Genomic DNA, 20,805 nt, shown 5'->3' with positions numbered 1-20,805 from the left:
TTTTTGGAACGGATTAAAAAGGAAGGAGATGGTTCTACAGAACTTGAAGCTAATCAGATCTACTTTTTTTAAAATCACCTTTACGAAAAAAAACAAACAAAAAACAAACTTTGCAGCGTTGCTTTCAAATATTTTAATTTAACAAAACATTCTTATTCTAACTTTTCATACTTTTAATTTGACTTTTTTTTCACATTTAAATCCATTATATAAAAAAACACAAATAAAATATTACTATTGCAATATCTTTTACTTATACACTGTGCAATTTAAAACTATTCCATATTTTCACCTAACAATTTAATCAAACAATATCATAGCAATCTTCATGTATCACATCACAAATGGGTACTTATGCATAATACAAACAGTGCTAAAATAATAATGACAGCTTTTTGTAACTATTATGCATGTTCAACTAACATTTTCATACAAAAAACAATACCATACAAAGTTACATTTAAATTGAACATCATAATTAAAAACTTGCATGGTCCATGTTCTGCAAAAGTACAAAAACATATTTACACCAACACAGCAAATCAGGACTGTATAAAAATTAGAATAGAGTGCTCCTTGCTTTGCTCAGACTTGGAACAAAACATGACATTGGTCATAGTAGCCTTTGAGTGATGGTTATGACCACTGAATGACAATTGTTAAGGCAGCCAGTAGTCACCAGCAACCGTGAGTAAATACCAATAACCACAAGTAATCACCTCAAAAGAGCAGTTACTGCCTTAAAACTGCAATAATAGACCAGCCAGTACCATGAAGTGATAGTAACCAACTTAAAAAAGCAATGACCCTCCACTCGATGACAGTACCTTACAATTGAAGACAGGCAATTTGCCTGCCAGTTCCCACTCATGTCATGAAGTGATAGTAATCACCTGAAAATCACTGTCAATCACCATTATAACTACTAGTGACCAACAGAGTCTGCCACTGGATGCCAGTACCATACAATGTATGACAGTCAATAAATATTGAAAACAAATGATTTCATTTCACAGAAGTCCAGTAAGGTTCAACACTGGTCATGATTGATAGTGACCAAAAATGACCAAATGCAAGTAACTGCTTAAAAATGTCAATTACCACCAGTGCTTACCCATTGAAGTCAGGCAATTTAATTTTGGGGGCAATCCAATGGAAATCAATACTGATCATGTGAATGTTGGAAAATGACAGTGACAGTTGGAAAAGCAGTCAATGTCCAGTAAATGAAAATAAATGCAAGTAATCACCTTAAAACAGTACCAACTGCCAGTGAAAATCACTGCTCACCACAGGCAGCCAATGACAGCCAGTGGATGCCAGTGCCCAACAAAGCCTGACAGTTGAAGACAATTTCAGTTGGAGGCCAAAACTGATCATACCCGCCAGAGACTGCCAGTTCAAAAGGCAGTCAGTGCCCACTAGTACCTGCAAATAATCGCTTCAAAGCAACAATAATCGTCAATAACCTTCAGTACTAACAATGACAGTCAGTGTTTTCAGCTAGTTGCCACTGCCACACAATGCCTGATAGTAGAAGCCAGTTGATTTCAGTTTGGCCGCGGATGCCAGTGCCTGCTATTTTCCATTATTATTATTTTCTATTATATACAAGTCTACAGAGAGAGTTAGGCTTCAAAATGGTGCATATTTTCTCCTGATTACCAGACATTATCCAGAGACCAGAATGAAATATCCCACAAGTTGAAACATCTGATAAACTTGACTGTATACATTTTTCTGCAACGTAAGCTGTTTCTGCCAAACAACAATATTTTCTGTTGATTGCTCTCTTCCTATTTGCAAATTTCTTCTACTCTTCCGGTAGCAAATATTATTCAGAGCTGACAACCGTAGTTTTGTTTTCAGGTGGGAGTGGGGGTCTTTACTGAATATGTTCTGGCTTTGTGTCATACTTCCGACGTTAGTACACAGGTCCTGCTAGTTTGCAATAAAAATGTTAATCAGTATTAGTTTCAATGGTCTATAACTCAGAAACCAAGTGTTATCAGAATTATGTTTATAGGAATGGTTTTCATTATTGACACATATAGTACATAATTGCAAAGTTATGCTATTAATTTTCAAATCGCTAAATATACTATGGTTGCACATGGTACCACCATGAGATAAATATTTTAGCTCAACATACAATCTTTAAAAATGTTATTTTGGGATTTCCTTTGTCCAATAAAGGTTAGATATATTTATCACATAAAAAATTTGAATTTTAGCTCATCTTAAATTCTAGGAATGATTTGATGGGAACATTTTAGACATTGCTTCTTTCATTTCATTATCAGAATCTTTTATTTTTTTCTTTGTTTCTTTCATGAGTTTATGCAAAGCACGATTATCTGGTTCAATATTGAGGGCAGCATTCACATCTGCTAATGCTTGTTCAAAGTCTTTGAGACTAAGAAATGCTTGAGCCCTTCGATAGAGTGCCTTCAGATTATTAGGCTCAATCGATAGGGCTGAAGTACAGTTAGTAACAACAAATTCATGATGGTTAAATTTAGCTTGGCAGGCAGACATATTAGCATACACAACTGATTTAAGGTTCAAATACTCAGTAAGAAGGTTTTCTGGAATCTCATCTTCCGGGTACATGCAAATGAGGTACTTCAAGGATTTAGAGTAGCGTCGGAATGAAAACTCAATATTACCCTGATTAAACAGTTCTGTCCCTTTCTTACGATGATGCTGTGCAATACTAAGTTTCTCTTCTAGGTTCATCTTCCAAGTGTGCGGAGGTGATTCGAATTTATGGAGTTGCATATTACATTTGTACTTATGCATTTCATTGTCTGTCGATGGCGTTGAATTTGGTAACTCAAATGTTATTTCACAAATCTCATTCTCTTTCATCGATTCAAGACATTCATCAATATAATCTGAAGCAAGAGTGTCACCTTCACCAATTTGGATCTCAATGTTTTCACCAAGAACATAACCAAGAATGCTGGACTTGAGCGGCGGACCTTCAATCTGCAATAAAGTAACTGTACAAACACTCCTGTCAACTGGTTTCACATAACCACAGCCAAATTTTATAATTTCTTTGCCAAGTGGACGGTTTGGAGACTTCCAAAATTTGAATTCTTCATCCATTCTAGGTTATGAAGCTGAAAAACAAAAGAAAAAATATAATATCAACAACTATATACAATGAAATTATCATTATATAGTAAAACAAACATAGATCATGCTCTCTTGCACCACAATTACAAACTCACTCTTTTTTTTTTTTTTTTAATTTTTTTTTTACTGGTAAAATATAGTAACTATATATAAGATTTATAGTTCTTTTTTTCTTTTAGCACTGTATAAGCAGTTTTGAACCATGGTTTACTTTGTATTTTATTTTTGCTTCATATTTTCAATATATATATTTAAAAATATATAAATACATATATATAAATATAAATATATATATATATATATTAGTAATACACACGGACGAAAAACGCTTTGGATAATCACAGATTTCAAGGTAGTTCTACTAAAATAGCCATATTTTTCAAACCAAAGCACTTCAAGTCTTCAAATTACTACTGTTTTGTTCGGAAATGAATATACTTTCAAATGAATTAATAAATATGAATGTACATTATATATTTTTTTAAGAGTTTTAAGCAAATAAAGTGATAAAAATGTGAATGCCATAAAATGGCGTTTTCGGTAAGGTTTTGTAATGACCCCCTCTGATTTCTAAAGACCCGTACCGTGATTGTATGAAGAATTTTGCCATGAAATTTGGGAAACAATCAGAAGAGGTGTTAATCTTAATATTGTCAAGTGTCCAAAATATTTTTGACCATTTCTTTTTTTGTCATGTTAAAAATAAGACTTTAATATGACGAGTATCGAACATTTTCAAAAAAAATTTCATCAGACACCCACTAGTAAGTAAATCATTCTTTTTACTATCTTTATCAATTAAAAGTATTATTCTATGTTGAGTAGGATCGCGGTAATTGATAATAATTTAAAAGGACCTACCCGAAAAAAAAAAAAGTTTCTATTTCTCGAGTTTGGTCAAATTAAGTTAGTATTAGTAGAAGCAGCAGCTGTAGTAGTGGTCATAGCACAGTCTAAACAACACGCGTTCTTTCATTTTTATTCACGAACGAATTAAGAAAAACATGAAAATATGAATATAAATGTTCTGATATGTTTAATTAGAGAACGTTATCAGAATAACATTAGTTTAGAACTATTCATGTATAATAACAATCCCAACCAATTCGGCATTATGAAGCCATTATAATTTTTCACATTTCTGATCAAATTTAAAAACATGGTTAAAAAAAAATTTAAAAACATGGTTAAAAAAACAAAATAAACTTTTGTAGATATATAGCTTGCATGCACTTTTATTCATTGCATTAGTTTTGAACAGCGAATTAAAACAATGTTTTACTGCAAACAGCCACAAATGTTTTTTCAAAATCAAAAGATGTATGAAAATCTCGTTTGTATTACTATACACATAGATTTGAAAAAGTTGTCAAACAGCAAATACATAACAAATAAATGTTATCAAAGGCAAGATAAGTTACTTTTCTACCTAACTGGATATGTTTTTAGTGTTTATATTTAATGTAACATGTTTATTCAGCTCGAAAAACAGTGTTTACCGATGTATTCGAAAATTTAAAAATGGTGGCCGACTCTCTCTTTAAGGCGGTAAGTTTGGGAAAATGAGTTATAAATAAAAAACCAGACAAAATACTGTTAGAAACTCGCTCAATATATGTTACCGTGACATAGGCGGATATATATATTCGGCGGGTTTTTAACAGTATTTTGTCTAGTTTTTTTTATTTATAACTCATTTTCCCAAACTTATTGTGGGAAAGAGATAGTTGGCCGCCATTTTTAACTTTCCAATACATCAGTAAGCACTGTATGTTTTTTGAGCTGAATAAACATGTTACATTAAATAAAAACACTAAAAACATATCCAGTTAGGTAGAAAAGTAACTTATCTTGCCTTTGATAACATTTATTTGTTATGTATTTGCTCTGTAAGCCACATATACGTCTAAAACAAACAAACAAACAATAGATCCTTCCTTAAAGAAAAATGCACATAAAAAATAAATTGGTTAACTGTCCCAAAATGCTAGAATGGCCTGGAAATGGTGAATTATTTTACGTTGAATTTTTGTGAAATTAACCGCCCCCCTCTAATATTGTTTTTGTTTCTGTCAAGTTTCAGTATGTTCACACATAATTTTCATTAACTCTACAATTAATTTCAAAGTTCGAATGGCAACCCTCCCAATATTCTCATTGCATAGAAACCCTCTTAAAACCATACATAATCGTCTTAAAAAAAATAAAACAAAAAGCATATCTCCCATAAAATCACCCCAGTTAACAGCCCTAAAACGCTAGAATGAACTGTAATGGGGAATTATTTTACATTAAATTCTAAAATAATTTGTTTACCTTTCATTAAAGTTTTTCATGGCATTTCATACATAATTGCCTAAAAAGGTAGAATCACATTTTGGAGGGGTGGTCAGAAGGGGTTGGGTGGGGTAAAATAGAAGGTGTTAATCTACAATAATACGAACAAAATATTGCAATATATTCATTTTAAAATCGTCCTATGTTTAGATTTAAGTTTTTTTGTACATAAAGCACATTACAATTCGATTATGAGTTCTACTTCTTTTCTGTTTATGGATACATGGCATTTTTAAGGAATTGCAGCATATTTATGCACATTTACTGCAGATTAGTTGGAAACCATGCAGTTTGGGAGATTTTCAGTTGCATATTCTGATTCCTTGTACAAAAATACACTTATATGGTAAATTTCATAGCTTAGTCTTGTGTTTTAACAAAGATATGACATTTTTACTGAAATAGTAGTGTAAAAAATGTGACGAAATGCATATAGTCTTAAAGAGGGGAAAATATCCAAACGTGTGAGGTACAAAAATAGTCATAATTTCCTTAATTTTAATCAGATTTTAAAAATTTAAAAAGATTTTTTCTTAGCTCATCAAGCTCTTTCTATGTATACCAATATTGAAATATTTTAAGCTATTTCAATTTTTTCATATATATATATATATATATATATATATATATATATATATATGTATATATATATATATATGAATATATATATATATAAATATATACATATAACTATATATATATAACTATATATATATAAATATATATATATTATATATATATATAAATATATATATATTATATATATATATAAATATATATATATAAATATATATATATAAATATAGTAATTTATGAAATATATATGGCGATTAAGCTACACTGAATATTCTGCGTTTCATCCAACTATAGGATTCATCAGGCTTATGCGTGAATTCTGTCGTTGCTTCTTGTTTTTATACATGTTGAGGATTACTAGTTGGCCAATCAGCTTTCTAGTATCCACCGCGCCCCTTCCTACCAGCCAATGGGCATGCATTTTATCAAACAAAGGATCTGTTTTAGAGCTAGGTTAGTGGTTTTAGGTGGCCGTTCTGCTTTTTTTTTCTTTTTTTTTTTTAAAATACATATAAATATACCTATGTGTACACAATAATGCACATATATATACATATACATATATATATATATATATATATATATATATACACATATGCGTGTGATCGTTTATGTATATTCATGTTTATTTAATTTATTTATTTGTTTGTTTCCTATTGTTATTGTTAGTTTTAAAGCTATTTTGTATCGCTATCCTAGAGTAAGTTTTATTTTGTGAACACAGTTGTTTGCTATTTCCCGCCTACAGTTTAATAGATTTTGAGGTTCTTTAAAGTACAGGATAGAAAATTTTTCATGGAGGCATAATTTACATAGGTCGTCTAAATGTCTGCATGTGGTAGCTTGTCTTATTATTTTCCATTCGACTACCAGCGAATGTCCGCTTTCTTTGAGTTCCCAGTATTTATTCGCTAGTGTTGTTTTTATACGGTGTTTTTTATTTTTGAATGTGCTTTTGTGGTCATAGTATCGGGTTTTGAAATCTAAGAAAGTCATGCCTATGTAATATTTTTTGTTATTCGGGTTTTCTTTTGCAAATATTGTTGCTTGATAGACTACGCTTTTTGTTAGACATTTGTTTTGGACTGGGCAAAGTGTGCGGTGTCTACAATTGCATTTATCTTGTTCGTTATTAGGATTTTTATTTATGGTATGGTTGTATTTGTCCGGGGTTGGTTTGTTATTATTATTATTATTATTTCTGCTAGTGTTGTTTTTATTTCTGTCCTGGTGTCTACTTTTTTTATTGTTTATTTTGTTGTTGTTTACATTGTTTTCATTTAGTATTTTGTTATTATGTGCCTTAATTATCATCTCTAAATTTTCGCAACAACTGTAAGATAACTTCAAGGTATTTTTATTGAAGATTTTGTGTAAGGGGTTGGTTGCGGGAAAGTGTTTTTCAATAAGATCTAGAAATTTCTTGCCAAGTTTTGTTTTTAACATTTGATTGTATGGGGCCATATACCAAATTATAGTTCTTTTTCTTCTGTTTTTAATTTTATTATAATTGTTGGTGTTTTGTTGTTTATATTTGATATCTATATTTTTGTATCCACTGTTTTTTAGGGCTGTTTCGTAAATATTGGATGACCTGTTAAATGCATTTTCATCGCTTGAGTTATTACTGAGTCTACTTACGATCGAGTTAGGAATATGTTTTATAATTGATGGTGGGTGGTTGGACTTAGGGTTTACGTAAACTGGAGTAGCGTTATCATTTAAGTATGGTTCATATGTGTTTTTATCTAAGTTTAACGTGACGTCCAGGAAGTTTGTTATTTTTATGTTAGCTGATATGTCCGCTTTTAGGCCTAATTTTTTCATTTCTTTGTGTATGATTTGCTTAAAGTTTTCTCCCTTGACTTTGTTGGAGTTTTTTATTATAGCTAGTCCGTCATCTCTATATAGGCCGATATCCGTAGTATCGAATATGCTTGTGAGGGTATATAGAATGAATAATCCCACAAGATCTGATTCCTCTGCAGAGTCTCTGGCACCCATCGCCAAATCGAATGAATTTTTCATTTTATTTTTTATCCATTGGTTATTGTTATTTATTAGAACTGATTTTCTACATTTTTTAATTATGTTGATTTCTTCTGAGGATATATCAGTGTATACCTCGGCAAATTCTAGGGCAATGTTAAAAAGTTCTTCGGATATCGAGGGATAAAAGTCTATGATGTCAAACTGTATGAACGTACATTTATCTTTGTTCTCTATATTTTTAAACCAGGTGATTGCTTCGGTAGTATTTGCCGACTGGTTTAGTTCTAGGTCCTGTTTGATTTGTTTGTTTACTCTAGAAAGTATAGTTTTGCTAATTCTACCTATTTCTGGTTTAGTTGGGTTTATCAGGCGGGTGCTGGGATTATTATTAAAGTCCCGTTTGTGGTCTTTAAGCAGAATGTATGACTCTCTAGGTTTCAATTTGCCAACTTTATCGCTAATTTTTAGTTTATCGGTAATTTGTTTACTTTCAGTATTTATTATATTTATGTAATCGCATTTGTTTGTGTCTAGTTTTTTGTTGTTTTTTGTAATGTTTTCTGTGATTAGCTTAAGTAGACTCAGTAATAACTCAAGCGATGAAAATGCATTTAACAGGTCATCCAATATTTACGAAACAGCCCTAAAAAACAGTGGATACAAAAATATAGATATCAAATATAAACAACAAAACACCAACAACTATAATAAAATTAAAAACAGAAGAAAAAGAACTATAATTTGGTATACGGCCCCATACAATCAAATGTTAAAAACAAAACTTGGCAAGAAATTTCTAGATCTTATTGAAAAACACTTTCCTGCAACCAACCCCTTACACAAAATCTTCAATAAAAATACCTTGAAGTTATCTTACAGTTGTTGCGAAAATTTAGAGATGATAATTAAGGCACATAATAACAAAATACTAAATGAAAACAATGTAAACAACAACAAAATAAACAATAAAAAAAGTAGACACCAGGACAGAAATAAAAACAACACTAGCAGAAATAATAATAATAATAATAATAATAACAATAATAACAAACCAACCCCGGACAAGTACAACCATACCATAAATAAAAATACTAATAACGAACAAGATAAATGCAATTGTAGACACCGCACACTTTGCCCAGTCCAAAACAAATGTCTAACAAAAAGCGTAGTCTATCAAGCAACAATATTTGAAAAAAAAACCCCGAATAACAAAAAATATTACATAGGCATGACTTCCTTAGATTTCAAAACCCGATACTATGACTACAAAAGCACATTCAAAAATAAAAAAACACCGTATAAAAACAACACTAGCGAATAAATACTGGGAACTCAAAGAAAGCGGACATTCACCGGTAGTCGAATGGAAAATAATAAAACAAGCTATCACATGCAGACATTTAGACGACCCATGTAAATTATGCCTCCATGAAAAATTTTCTATCCTGTACTTTAAAGAACCTCAAAATCTATTAAACTGTAGGCGGGAAATAGCAAACAACTGTGTTCACAAAATAAAACTTACTCTAGGATAGCGATACAAAATAGCTTTAAAACTAACAATAACAATAGAAAACAAACAAATAAATAAATTAAATAAACATGAATATACATAAACGATCACACGCATATGTGTATATATATATATATATATATATATATATATATATGTGCATTATTGTGTACACATAGGTATATTTATATGTATATAAAAAAAAAAAAAAGAAGCAGAACGGCCACCTAAAACCACTAACCTAGCTCTAAAACAGATCCTTTGTATGATAAAATGCATGCCCATTGGCTGGTAGGAAGGGGCGCGGTGGATACTAGAAAGCTGATTGGCCAACTAGAAATCCTCAACATATATAAAAACAAGAAGCAACGACAGAATTCGCGCATAAGCCTGATGAATCCTATAGTTGGATGAAACGCAGAATATTCAGTGTAGCTTAATCGCCATATATATTTTATAAATTACTAACTAGCTCTACCTACGTATTGAGCACTTTTGAAGTAAATACTTAGTTTACGCATAAATCTATACTTTCGTATAGTAAATTTATGTGAATAAATGAAATAGTTATATAAATATATATATAAATATATATATAAATATATTATTTATATATATATAAATATATATATATATACAAATATATATATAAAAATATATATATATATACAAATATATATATAAAAATATATATATATATATATATATATAAATATATATATATATATAAATATATATATATACATAAATATATATATATATAAATATATATATAAAAATATATATATATATAAATATATATATATATAAATATATATATAAAAATATATATATATATAAATATATATATAAAAATATATATATATACATAAATATATATATATATAAATATATATATAAAAATATATATATACATAAATATATATATATAAATATATATATATATATAAATATATATATATATATATAAATATATATATATATATTCATATATATATATTTATTTATATATGTATACATAATGCGAAGCTCGCGATTTGTTTACAAACAAACGTTTGAGCCCTCTACGAGTAGCGGACCGATGTTTATTTAAATAATCGTTCGGACAGGTTAATTTCGGCCACCGATTCCGTAGTCAAGGGGTAGGACTGCCGACTGTCATCACGACGGTTCTAGGTTCGATCCTCGGCTTGGGAGAGGTGTTAGTCTAGCGGCACTGATGAGTTGTGAAACAACGAAACAGGTCTGTATGTCGATGACTAAAATATATTTTATATATTTATTTATATATATACATATATATATATTTATATGTATATATAAATATATATATATATATATTTGTGTATATATCTATATATTTACATATATATATTTATATATATATATATTTGTGTATTTTTTATATTTATATATATATATTGTATATATATATATTGTGTATCTATATATTCGTGTATATATATGTATATTTATATATATATTTGTGTATATATATTTATATATATATTTGTGTGTATATATTTATATATATATTTATATATATATTTGTGTGTATATATATATATTTGTGTGTATATATATATATTTGTGTATATATTTATATATATATATATATTTATATATATATATATTATATATATATATTTATATATATATATATATTTATCTATATATATATAATTATATATATATATATTTATAAATATATATATTTATAAATATATATATTTATAAATATATATATTTATAAATATATATATTTATAACACCATTGAATACAACAATGAGATTTACAAGACCATTGAATACAACAGAAAAAAAAAATTACTGTTGTTTAGAGTTAAAATTTGTGTGAAAACGAAAAACCAAACAACAACAAAAAAAAAAGAAATTTATTTCTTTTGTTTGCATTTAATTTTACTCTATATAAAAAAAAATCTCGCATTTTTCTTGGCTTTTAATTTTATCTTATAATTTTCTTCAACAATGCTTCAAGCAAACTACAACCTATTTATTTATATATATATAAATATATACATATGAATATATATATATATATATATATATATATATATATTAATATATATAAAGATATTTTTTTACTGGTAAAATATAGTAACTATATATAATATTTATGGTTCTTTTTTTTAGCACTGTATAAGCAGTTTTAAACCATGGCTTACTTTGTATTTAATTTTTGCTTCATATTTTCAATATATATATTTAAAAATATATACATACATATATACAACTATATATATATATATATATATATATATATATATATATATATATAAATATGTATATATATATAAATACAAATATATAAATATATATATATAAATATATATATATATATAAATATATATATATATATATATAAATATATATATAACTATATACATATATAAATATATATATATATAAACATATATATATATATAAACATATATAACTATATATTTATAAATATATATAACTATATATAAATATATATATATATATATATATATATACATATAAATATATATAGATATATATATAAATATATATATAGATATATATAAATATATATAAATAAATATATATATAGATATATATATAAATAAGTATATATCCATATATATATATCCATATATATTTATATATATATTTATATATATACATATATATTTATATATATACATATATATTTATATATATATATATACATATATATATTTATATATATCTATTTATACATATATATATTTGTGTATATATCAATATATTTATATATATATATATATTTATATATTTGTGTATATATATATATATTTGTGTATATATATATTTATATATATATATTTGTGTATATATATATTTATATATATGTATTTGTGTATATATATATATATTGGAGTATATATATTTATATATATATATATATTTGTGTATATATATTTATATATATATATATATTTGTGTATATATATTTATATATATATATATATTTGTGTATATATATTTATATATATATATATATTTGTGTATATATATATTTGTGTATATATATGTATATATTTGTGTATATATGTATATTTATATATATATATATGCATATATATATATTTGTGTATATATATATGTATATTTATATATATATATGTATATATATATATTTGTGTATATATATAGATGTATATTTATATATATATGTGTATATATATATATATATATGTGTATATATATATATATATATTTGTGTATATATATATCTATATTTATATATATATCATATGCATATATGCATTTATATATATATGTATACATACATATATATATGCATATATATGTATATATATACATATATATATTTATATATATATATGTATACATATATATATATTTATATATACATGTATACATACATATATATGTGTATATATATATTTATATATATATGTATACATATACATATATATATGTGTATATATATGTTTATATATATATAAATATATATATATATATTTTTTTTTTTACACAGTGATCATCACTTATCAAGGCCCGGAAGCCACTCAGGGATAAGGGTTATTGCAAGTACATTACGTTAGTGTGGAGATTTGATGAAGTGTTTAATTAGGGGGGCGGTTCATTAGGAATTTGTTAACATTGGACTTGAAGACATCCAAGTTGTAGTCCGGAGGGAAGCAGGCAGACGGAACAGAGTTCCACAGGCGTGCAGTTCTAAGAAAGAAGCTTTGTTCATGGAATCTGCATTTTGATTTAGGCACAGATATAGAGTGGGGGAAATTTTTCACAGTGGATTCAGCTAGACGGGTGTTTTTCGTGAAAGATTGGCGAGGGGGGGGGCAGGGATTGGAGTTCAGACGAGCACCTGCCATGAAAATAACGATAAAACAAGGATAGGCTCGCAACGTCTCTTCTGTCGAAAAACATACAGTGTTTACCGATGTATTCGAAAATTCAAGATGGCGTCTCACACCCTCTTTAACACCGTAAGTTTGGAAAAAGGTGTTATAAATAAAAAAACTATACAAAATACTATTAAAAACCCGCCGAATATATGTCAGCCTTAGCAACCTATGTCACGGTAACATATATTGAGCGAGTTTTTAACAGCATTTTATCCGTTTTTTTATTTATAACATCTTTTCCCAAACTTACCGTGTTAAAGAGAGAATCAGACGCCATCTTGAATGTTTCAATACATCGGTAAACACGGTATGGTTTTCGAGCTGAATAAACATGTTACATTGGATAAAAACACGAAAAATATATCCAGTTTGGTAGAAAAGTAACTTATCTTGCCTTTGATAACATTTATTTGTTATATATTTGTTTTTTGACAACTTTTCCGAATCTATGTGTACAGTAATACAAACCCGTTTGTTTAACCAGAGTTTGCTGGAGTCAATCTTCTCGTCTCTTAGTCATGAACTCATACTCGCTGTCCTGCGCTGAGATTGGGGAGGTCCTTCCTTAGCATGTTTGTCATGTTGTCTTTTCTGCAATAACTGTCTCTGTAACAGACGATTCTGGATTTCCTCCCTATGAATATTTTGGTTCATACATTTTGTGGGGAGATTGTTGACTAGTTTGCGATTAAAAAGCAATTCACCCGGGGATGGGATAGTATGATCCATTGGTGTTGATCGCAGAAACAAGAGGCCCATGTTTATGTTCCGATTGCTCAACATGGCTTTCTTCAAGACTGCTTTGACAGTCTGAATACAGCGTTCTGCCATGCCGTTAGATTGGGGGTATCTGGGAGAGCTGGTAATATGTTCAAAGTCCCAGGCTTTAGCAAATTCTTTGAACTGCTGGGAGCTAAAATGTGAGCCATTTATCGCTTATGAGCCTTTCAGGGACTCCCTGCTCAGCAAATATTTGCTTGAGACAACTAATGACCTCCTTGCTGGAGAATTCCCTGCGGATGAAGGGGTACTTTCAGTAATAATCCACCACAAGGAGATAGTTGATTCCATTCAGATTGAAGAGGTCTGTGGCTAAGATTTGCACGGTCGTACCAGAATCTCATGCAGGATGAGGGTTTCAGCGGGTTGGGATTTCTGGAGCTCTTGGGTTCTTTCTTGAGTTATGGTGTCAATGTCATTGTTGATTCCACTCCAGAAAACACAAGTTTTTGCTCTTAATTTACACTTGTCACTTCCTTGGTGTCCATAGTGTATCTTCTCGAGTACCTTTGCGTGCATTGCTTGAGGTATCAGAATTCTGTTGCTTTGGAGCAGAATCCCATTTTCAATGGAGAGCTCATCCCGATAAGACCAGTATGGTTGAAGTTTCCTGCGAGAGTCTGGCCAACCATTTAGGATCTGCATCTTCAGCTCACGCAAAATGGGATCATTGTCCGTTGCTTGAAGAATCAGTGTGAGTTTTTTAGTAGAAAACTGCACAAAGTCCACTGTGATGTCTAGGTCTATGACCTCTTTATTCCTTTCGTTGGGTAGTCTAGATGTAGGGAAACGTGCGACTTACCTAATTAGCACGTGTGCATAATTCAACGGGTCGGTCGTGGAATGAAATGAATGAAGAAGAAAGAAACAAAATGGCTGCCTTATCTCTTTATATGCCTGCAATGTGACCACCCGATATGCAAATGAGATGCTCCTGGTTGGAGATAAAAGAGGGTTGATTTTTGAGAGGGTCGTTCATTTTGAAGTTGGATTTCAAAGCAATAAGTTGAATTAGCAGAAGTACGTTTGGAGTTGAGAGAAGGTGCGTTACATGTACAGAAGTTGGAAGTTTGGACAAAAGTGTTAACCTTACCCAGGAAATTATTGGTGTGACGGGCGGAAGAAATAAAACTCAAGTTATTGAGTTATACTAGATAATCCATCAGCTAGTAGCATTTCATTGCCTGGTTGATATTTTATGATGATGTCATATTTCTGGAGTCTCAGGAGCATCCGTTGAAATCGAGGGGGTGCTGCTGTTAGATTCTTGAGGCAGATCATTCCTTAGGGCTTGTGGTCACTCTCAACTTCAAAGGAGCGGCCATAGATGTATGTTCGAAAGCGTTTACAGCCAAATACGACAGCCAGGAGTTCGCGCTTGATATTGGCATAGCGCTGCTCAGTTTCAGCGAGTGATTTTGAGGCAAAAGCTATAGGTTTGCCTTCTTGTATTAGTGCGGCTCCCAACCCTCTCGACGATGCATCAACTTGTATAGAAGATTTTTTTGATGGGTCATAGTATCGGAGTAGCATCTCCTTGCATATTATGTCTTTTATTTCCTGCAGTGACTTCTAATGGCTATTGTTCCATTGGTAGTCAGCATCTTTTTTTTAAGAGCTCCCTGAGGCTTGCTGGGAGGTCAGAAAGCCTCGGAATGAAAGGTGCCATGTAGGTAATGATCCCTAGTATCTTCTGCAGATCGGTAAAATTAGTTGGGCTTGGGAGTGATTTTATTTCCTCCATTTTTTGGGGGATCTGGGTGTATCCCATCCTCATCAAAGATAGCACCAAAGAATCTGACTTGTTTCTGATTTATAGCACATTTGCTGCTGTTGAATGTGAGGCCAGCAATCTTTGAAGTCTCCATTAACTTTCTCAGGTTGCGGTCGTGCTCCTCTTTGATCAAGTCATCAATTAACACTAATGCTCCAGGGCATTTTTCTATGATCATATCCATTTTTTGCTGGAAAACATCCTGAGACATGACCAACCCAAATGGCATCCTCTTGAAGCAATATCTTCCAAAAGGAGAGTTAAATGTCATGAGTAGCTGTGACTCCTTGTCAAGTTTGATTAACCAGTTGCTGTTTTTGGCATCCAGCTTTGAGAAGAATTTGGCACCAGACAGTTTGTGTGAGAGCTCCTCCATGGTTGAGGTTTTGTAATGGCATCGCATTATGTTTTCGTTTAAATCTTTAGGGTCTAAACATATTTGCAGTTTGCCATTGCTCTTCCACACATAAACGATGCTGCTTACCCAGTCAGTTGGTTCATCAATTTTTTTTATTATTCCCAGAGACACCATTAGGTCTAGTTTCGCCTTTATCTCGTCCCTCATACTGATGGGACATTTCCTCGATGCATGGACTATGGGTAAGTTGTTAGGGCAAAGTATGATGCGGTACTCTCCTGGAAAGTTTTCAATCCGGTCGAATTGGTCCGGATAGGCTTCCATGAGATCTCTCATAGAATTTATGGTGGTGTTTGACAGAGGATCAACTGGGGTACATGCTGTTCTCTGTATGTAGCGTTACCAATTTCAAATCTTGGATGGAGGGTAATCCTAATATGGTAGGTCCATTCCATTTGACCACATAAAATTTTATTGCTTTCTATAGACCCTTGTACCCAGATTTTATATCGATGGATCTGTGCTGCGAGATATCAGAGCCGTTGTAAGGATTGCAGTTTCTTTATTGGTTGTGCCTGGATGTGTATGCCCATTCTGGTCCACATGTTTGGGAAACATCTGTCGGAACCTGCGTAAGGGAAGTGTATACATTCCCTTCCGCGCCTGTGTCCACTTTGACCTTCAGCTCATGAATGCCTTTTCTGTTTGGGAGGACAATATCCAGGTTGACAAATGCTTCTGTTCGGGAGGTGTTGTCCTCTTTCTGATTTACTGGATATAAAAACATTCTTTGAACATCACCTGCCATTTCATCTTGCTGTACATTTATACAGTTCTGCTGGTTTTTAAGCGTATCCCGTACCAGTCCAAAATTTCTCTGCCTGGTTAGCTTGTTTGCTTGTGGCTGCTTGTTGGTGTTTTTAGTTTTTCGAGTCTGGCACCTTTTTGCCCAGTGGTTCTTACGACCACCTGTTGAGCACGTACTGCCACGAGCAGGACAATTTCCTGGTTTATGACGGAGTCCACATCTTCCACAGACATCTGCGCTCTCAATTTTGTGTTTGATAGAGCTTATCTGGCTTTCACATTCACCCTTTATTTCACCCATTTTTTTCATGTGATTCACTGAAGCTTCATAGCTTCTGCTCATGTTTAGAACTTCAGGCATCGCCAGTTTTTCATTTTTGCATAGTAGCTGCTTTTGCAGCTCTGGGAATCTAGTCCCCGCAATTATCTGGTCTATGATGCATTCTTCTGTTTCAGTTTCTGAACTTGCATTTTTGTGCCTGCAGCCTGCATCTCATGAGAAAGTCATCGATATTTTCTGTATTGGTCTGCGAGTCCACATCTGTAAAAAGAAGCGTGCAATTCTGAAGTTGATTTGAGGCTCTATTTGTTCTTGGAATTTGTTCCAAATCACTACACGGTTGCGCTTGTTGCCCTCATTTTCAAATGACCATGAGTTAAATCTTCTTAACCCTTCTTTCCCGACAATAATAAAATGTGATCCACTTGTAATACAAACCCCCAAAAACATATAAAACTTTAATTAAACTTGGAAATACGATTTAAAAAATAGCGCGGATCACTCTCTGCATTAGCACCAAAAACACACACACAAAAAAACAAAAAACAAACTATTTTATAAAAATCCAATGTTGCTTTCATTACAAAATTGTTTTATTAAAATTATATATTTTTACGCAAACTTTTCAATAAATGTTTTTCCAATTATATTTTGATAAATTTTTATACAATAAATGTTTTGATTTCCAAATGGCGCTCGCTCAGTTTAAAGCATTATGAACATGTCATTTCATTTTTTGTTTTTAATAATAAAAATAAATGTTCTATGAAAAACTTTCCCGTTCTCATTAATTTAATCGAAACCTTTCCGATGCTAATGCAGAGTCTCGTATTTCCAAGTTTAATTAAAGTTTTAAGATATGTTTTTTAATTCAATAGTAAGGTTAAAGTACAGAATAGGTACAAAACACCCTCCCCTCCCCATGTTAAGAATGGCTTTTTAAATAATAACGTTATTATTTCAACACGGATGGATCACTCTCTGCATGAGTACCTTTCACGCTTAGTTTAATATAATGATTTCTCCCTAAATTTGGATAACAGGTGCGTGAAATAAAATGGCGTGCCCAATTTCGGCAATAAAGTGTAAGAAGCACCAACCAAACTACCTCCCCCCTCTCTCACACACACAGACACTTAAAATGTATATGAAAGGCGCGCATAGGAATAATTTGCACGGCTAACTAATTTTGACTTGTCACCGCTACGAAAATCAGATAAAACTAGTATTTCGTAGTAAATGACTTCAAGTTAGTCAGCTGGATTGCTAAGAAATATATCGGATGATTGTATTTGTAGCTGTTGCTGCGAAACAAAATATTAAAACAAAACATAATACAATGTATAATAATGGATTGTTGTTTATTTTCATTTATAGTTTAATTTATAACGAAACTAATAATTTTGTCTCGAAAACAGAAAGGGTAAACTCAACAGCAATATGATTGACTTACTTTAAGCAAATCATAATAATTATAAATGAAGCAATTGCACAAACAAAATTCGGCCACATGGCGATTGTTAACTATTTCCAACAGAAAAAAAAAGGCTGAAAAAAATTAAACAAATAATCAACAAATAGCTTGTTCATTAAAGTGCTGTAAAATATTTAAAAACACACATAAAATTAACCAGGTATGTAATCTTCTTGTTTGTGCTAAAAGTATCCGTTGACTATTCTTTTTTTTTTTTTGCCCAGTTTTATTTCTCTGTTCGAAATTGTTAACAATCATTCGGCCACATCTAGAAATTAATGTAAATAGATGTTTGCATGCAAATAAATGAATGGTGCTGGTTCGTAAATTACAAACATAAGTTTACTCAGGAATTACGAATAAAAACAATTTTCTTTTTATCTATACTAGGAATTGTTTAATTATAGTTAAAATAGATTTTATCTTACCCAGCCGGTTAGCTTTGTAAATATCTCTCCAAAAGAAAACTTCCTTTTGTGTTTCAGCCAAAACATTAAAAAAACAAACAAACAAAAGGTGTTTTCAGAAACCGGAAGTGAATGTATGAAATCTCCGGAAGTGACATCATTGACCAACATGGCGTTATGATTGTTACAACAGGAGTGAGAATCTTCATCAAGTAGCAGCACACTTTTAATTGGAATATTTACTCTGCAAATGAGGTAATAATTATTTCTCATCAATTAAAAAATAATAATATGTATCACCTGGTCCCATTTTTACTTTTGTAAAATTATATTTATAAACGGAAAAGGCTGAGAGAGAAACTAAAAAGGTCATAAGAGACTGACAATCCACTTTCAACTCCCAGAGTAACATTTTATGGCGTTAAGTTTAATCAATTTTGTATATTTGATCTCAATCAATACGCGATTAGTGATATAATTAAGTAAAATAACACATATCTATAAGAAATAAAATTATTAGTACTGTTCAATATGTTTTTTTAAAAAGCTGTTTGGTTAAAAAAGAAAAGACAACAAAAACATGCTTATTTATCAGGTTTTAATTTGGGAATATTTTATATACGTAAGTTAAAGAATATTTTATATAAATAAGTTAAAAGTACCATTTTTATATAGATTTTAATCTGTTTCTTTTGTGGTTGGGTAAGTGGTTATGTCCCAATTTAATCTTTTCTCCCAAGAATTCATTAATCTTTTCATCAAAATTAATGATCAATATCACTTTTCTATGTTAATATTATTAACAAAGAAGTAAATAAATAAAATAATAAAATGAATTTTACGTAGTTCTGTTATTGGTACCCACCCTCTTTCGTTAAATGTTATTTATTTATTTTTTAAATCATCAGCTGTAACAATTGTATTCGTTGTCTCCCTTGATTTTCAAGGACTTGTTTTTGTTGTTGTAGCTCATTTTGGTCTGCTTTCAATGAAAACATCCAAGTTTAATAATCCGATATAGTTCTTTTCATTGATTGTTCTTCGCACAATGTGTTGCCGGCCTCCCTCATCATTTGACAGGTGCTCAACACAAATGATTTCAGAACAAAAACGCATGACAACTGCTGACCCATTTGTTCATATTTAATCAAGCCTTTTCATTGACTGGATTAAACATCTTTTAAAAATATTCTCATTATTTTTTTTTTAGGTTCTTTTATCATTATGCAAATAAAAATGTGAATCGATAATCATGGCATAAAAATTCTTTTGGAAAATTAAGATTATTAAAATGTAAAAAAACTTCCATGAATTATTTCAAATGATCAATAAGATATTAATCTCCCGCCGGTAGAATAACCACAAGTACCACGGGCACGGTAGTACCACGCCTTTAAAAACTCAGCCAATTTTAATTTTAGATTAATTTATTTTCTTTAC

At 30.4% G+C, this 20,805-nt stretch overlaps 2 protein-coding genes across 8 annotated transcripts in view; one reads left to right on the top strand and one right to left on the bottom strand.

Annotated features, from left to right (window-relative positions):
• Window positions 1-109: 109 nt before the first annotated feature.
• Window positions 110-19,504, bottom strand: LOC145292019 (FK506-binding protein-like). Its single transcript, XM_080138023.1, has 2 exons — window positions 19,387-19,504; window positions 110-3,128 (listed from the first exon to the last, which is right to left on the bottom strand). Exon 2 carries the CDS (start codon window positions 3,112-3,114, stop codon window positions 2,248-2,250), a length of 867 nt encoding a protein of 288 aa, XP_079994149.1. The 5' UTR covers window positions 3,115-3,128; window positions 19,387-19,504; the 3' UTR covers window positions 110-2,247.
• LOC145292018 (golgin subfamily A member 1-like) overlaps window positions 19,113-20,805 on the top strand; it is a 250,205-nt gene continuing 248,512 nt past the window's right edge. For 3 of the 7 annotated variants that reach the window (XM_080138020.1, XM_080138021.1, XM_080138017.1), the window contains exon 1: window positions 19,113-19,620. The gene's annotated coding sequence lies outside the window, so the exon portion shown is untranslated. The remainder of the gene's footprint in view (window positions 19,621-20,805) is intronic. The other 4 variants (XM_080138022.1, XM_080138018.1, XM_080138019.1 and 1 more) reach the window with 2 other exon arrangements.

This window comes from Euprymna scolopes, chromosome 13 (genome assembly GCF_053919585.1).
Source record: "Euprymna scolopes isolate OS-2025 chromosome 13, ASM5391958v1, whole genome shotgun sequence".
NCBI classification, from domain to species: Eukaryota; Metazoa; Mollusca; class Cephalopoda; order Sepiida; family Sepiolidae; genus Euprymna; species Euprymna scolopes.
The sequence above is the reverse complement of the archived record's forward strand: the minus strand, read 5'-3'. Positions and strand labels throughout refer to the sequence as shown.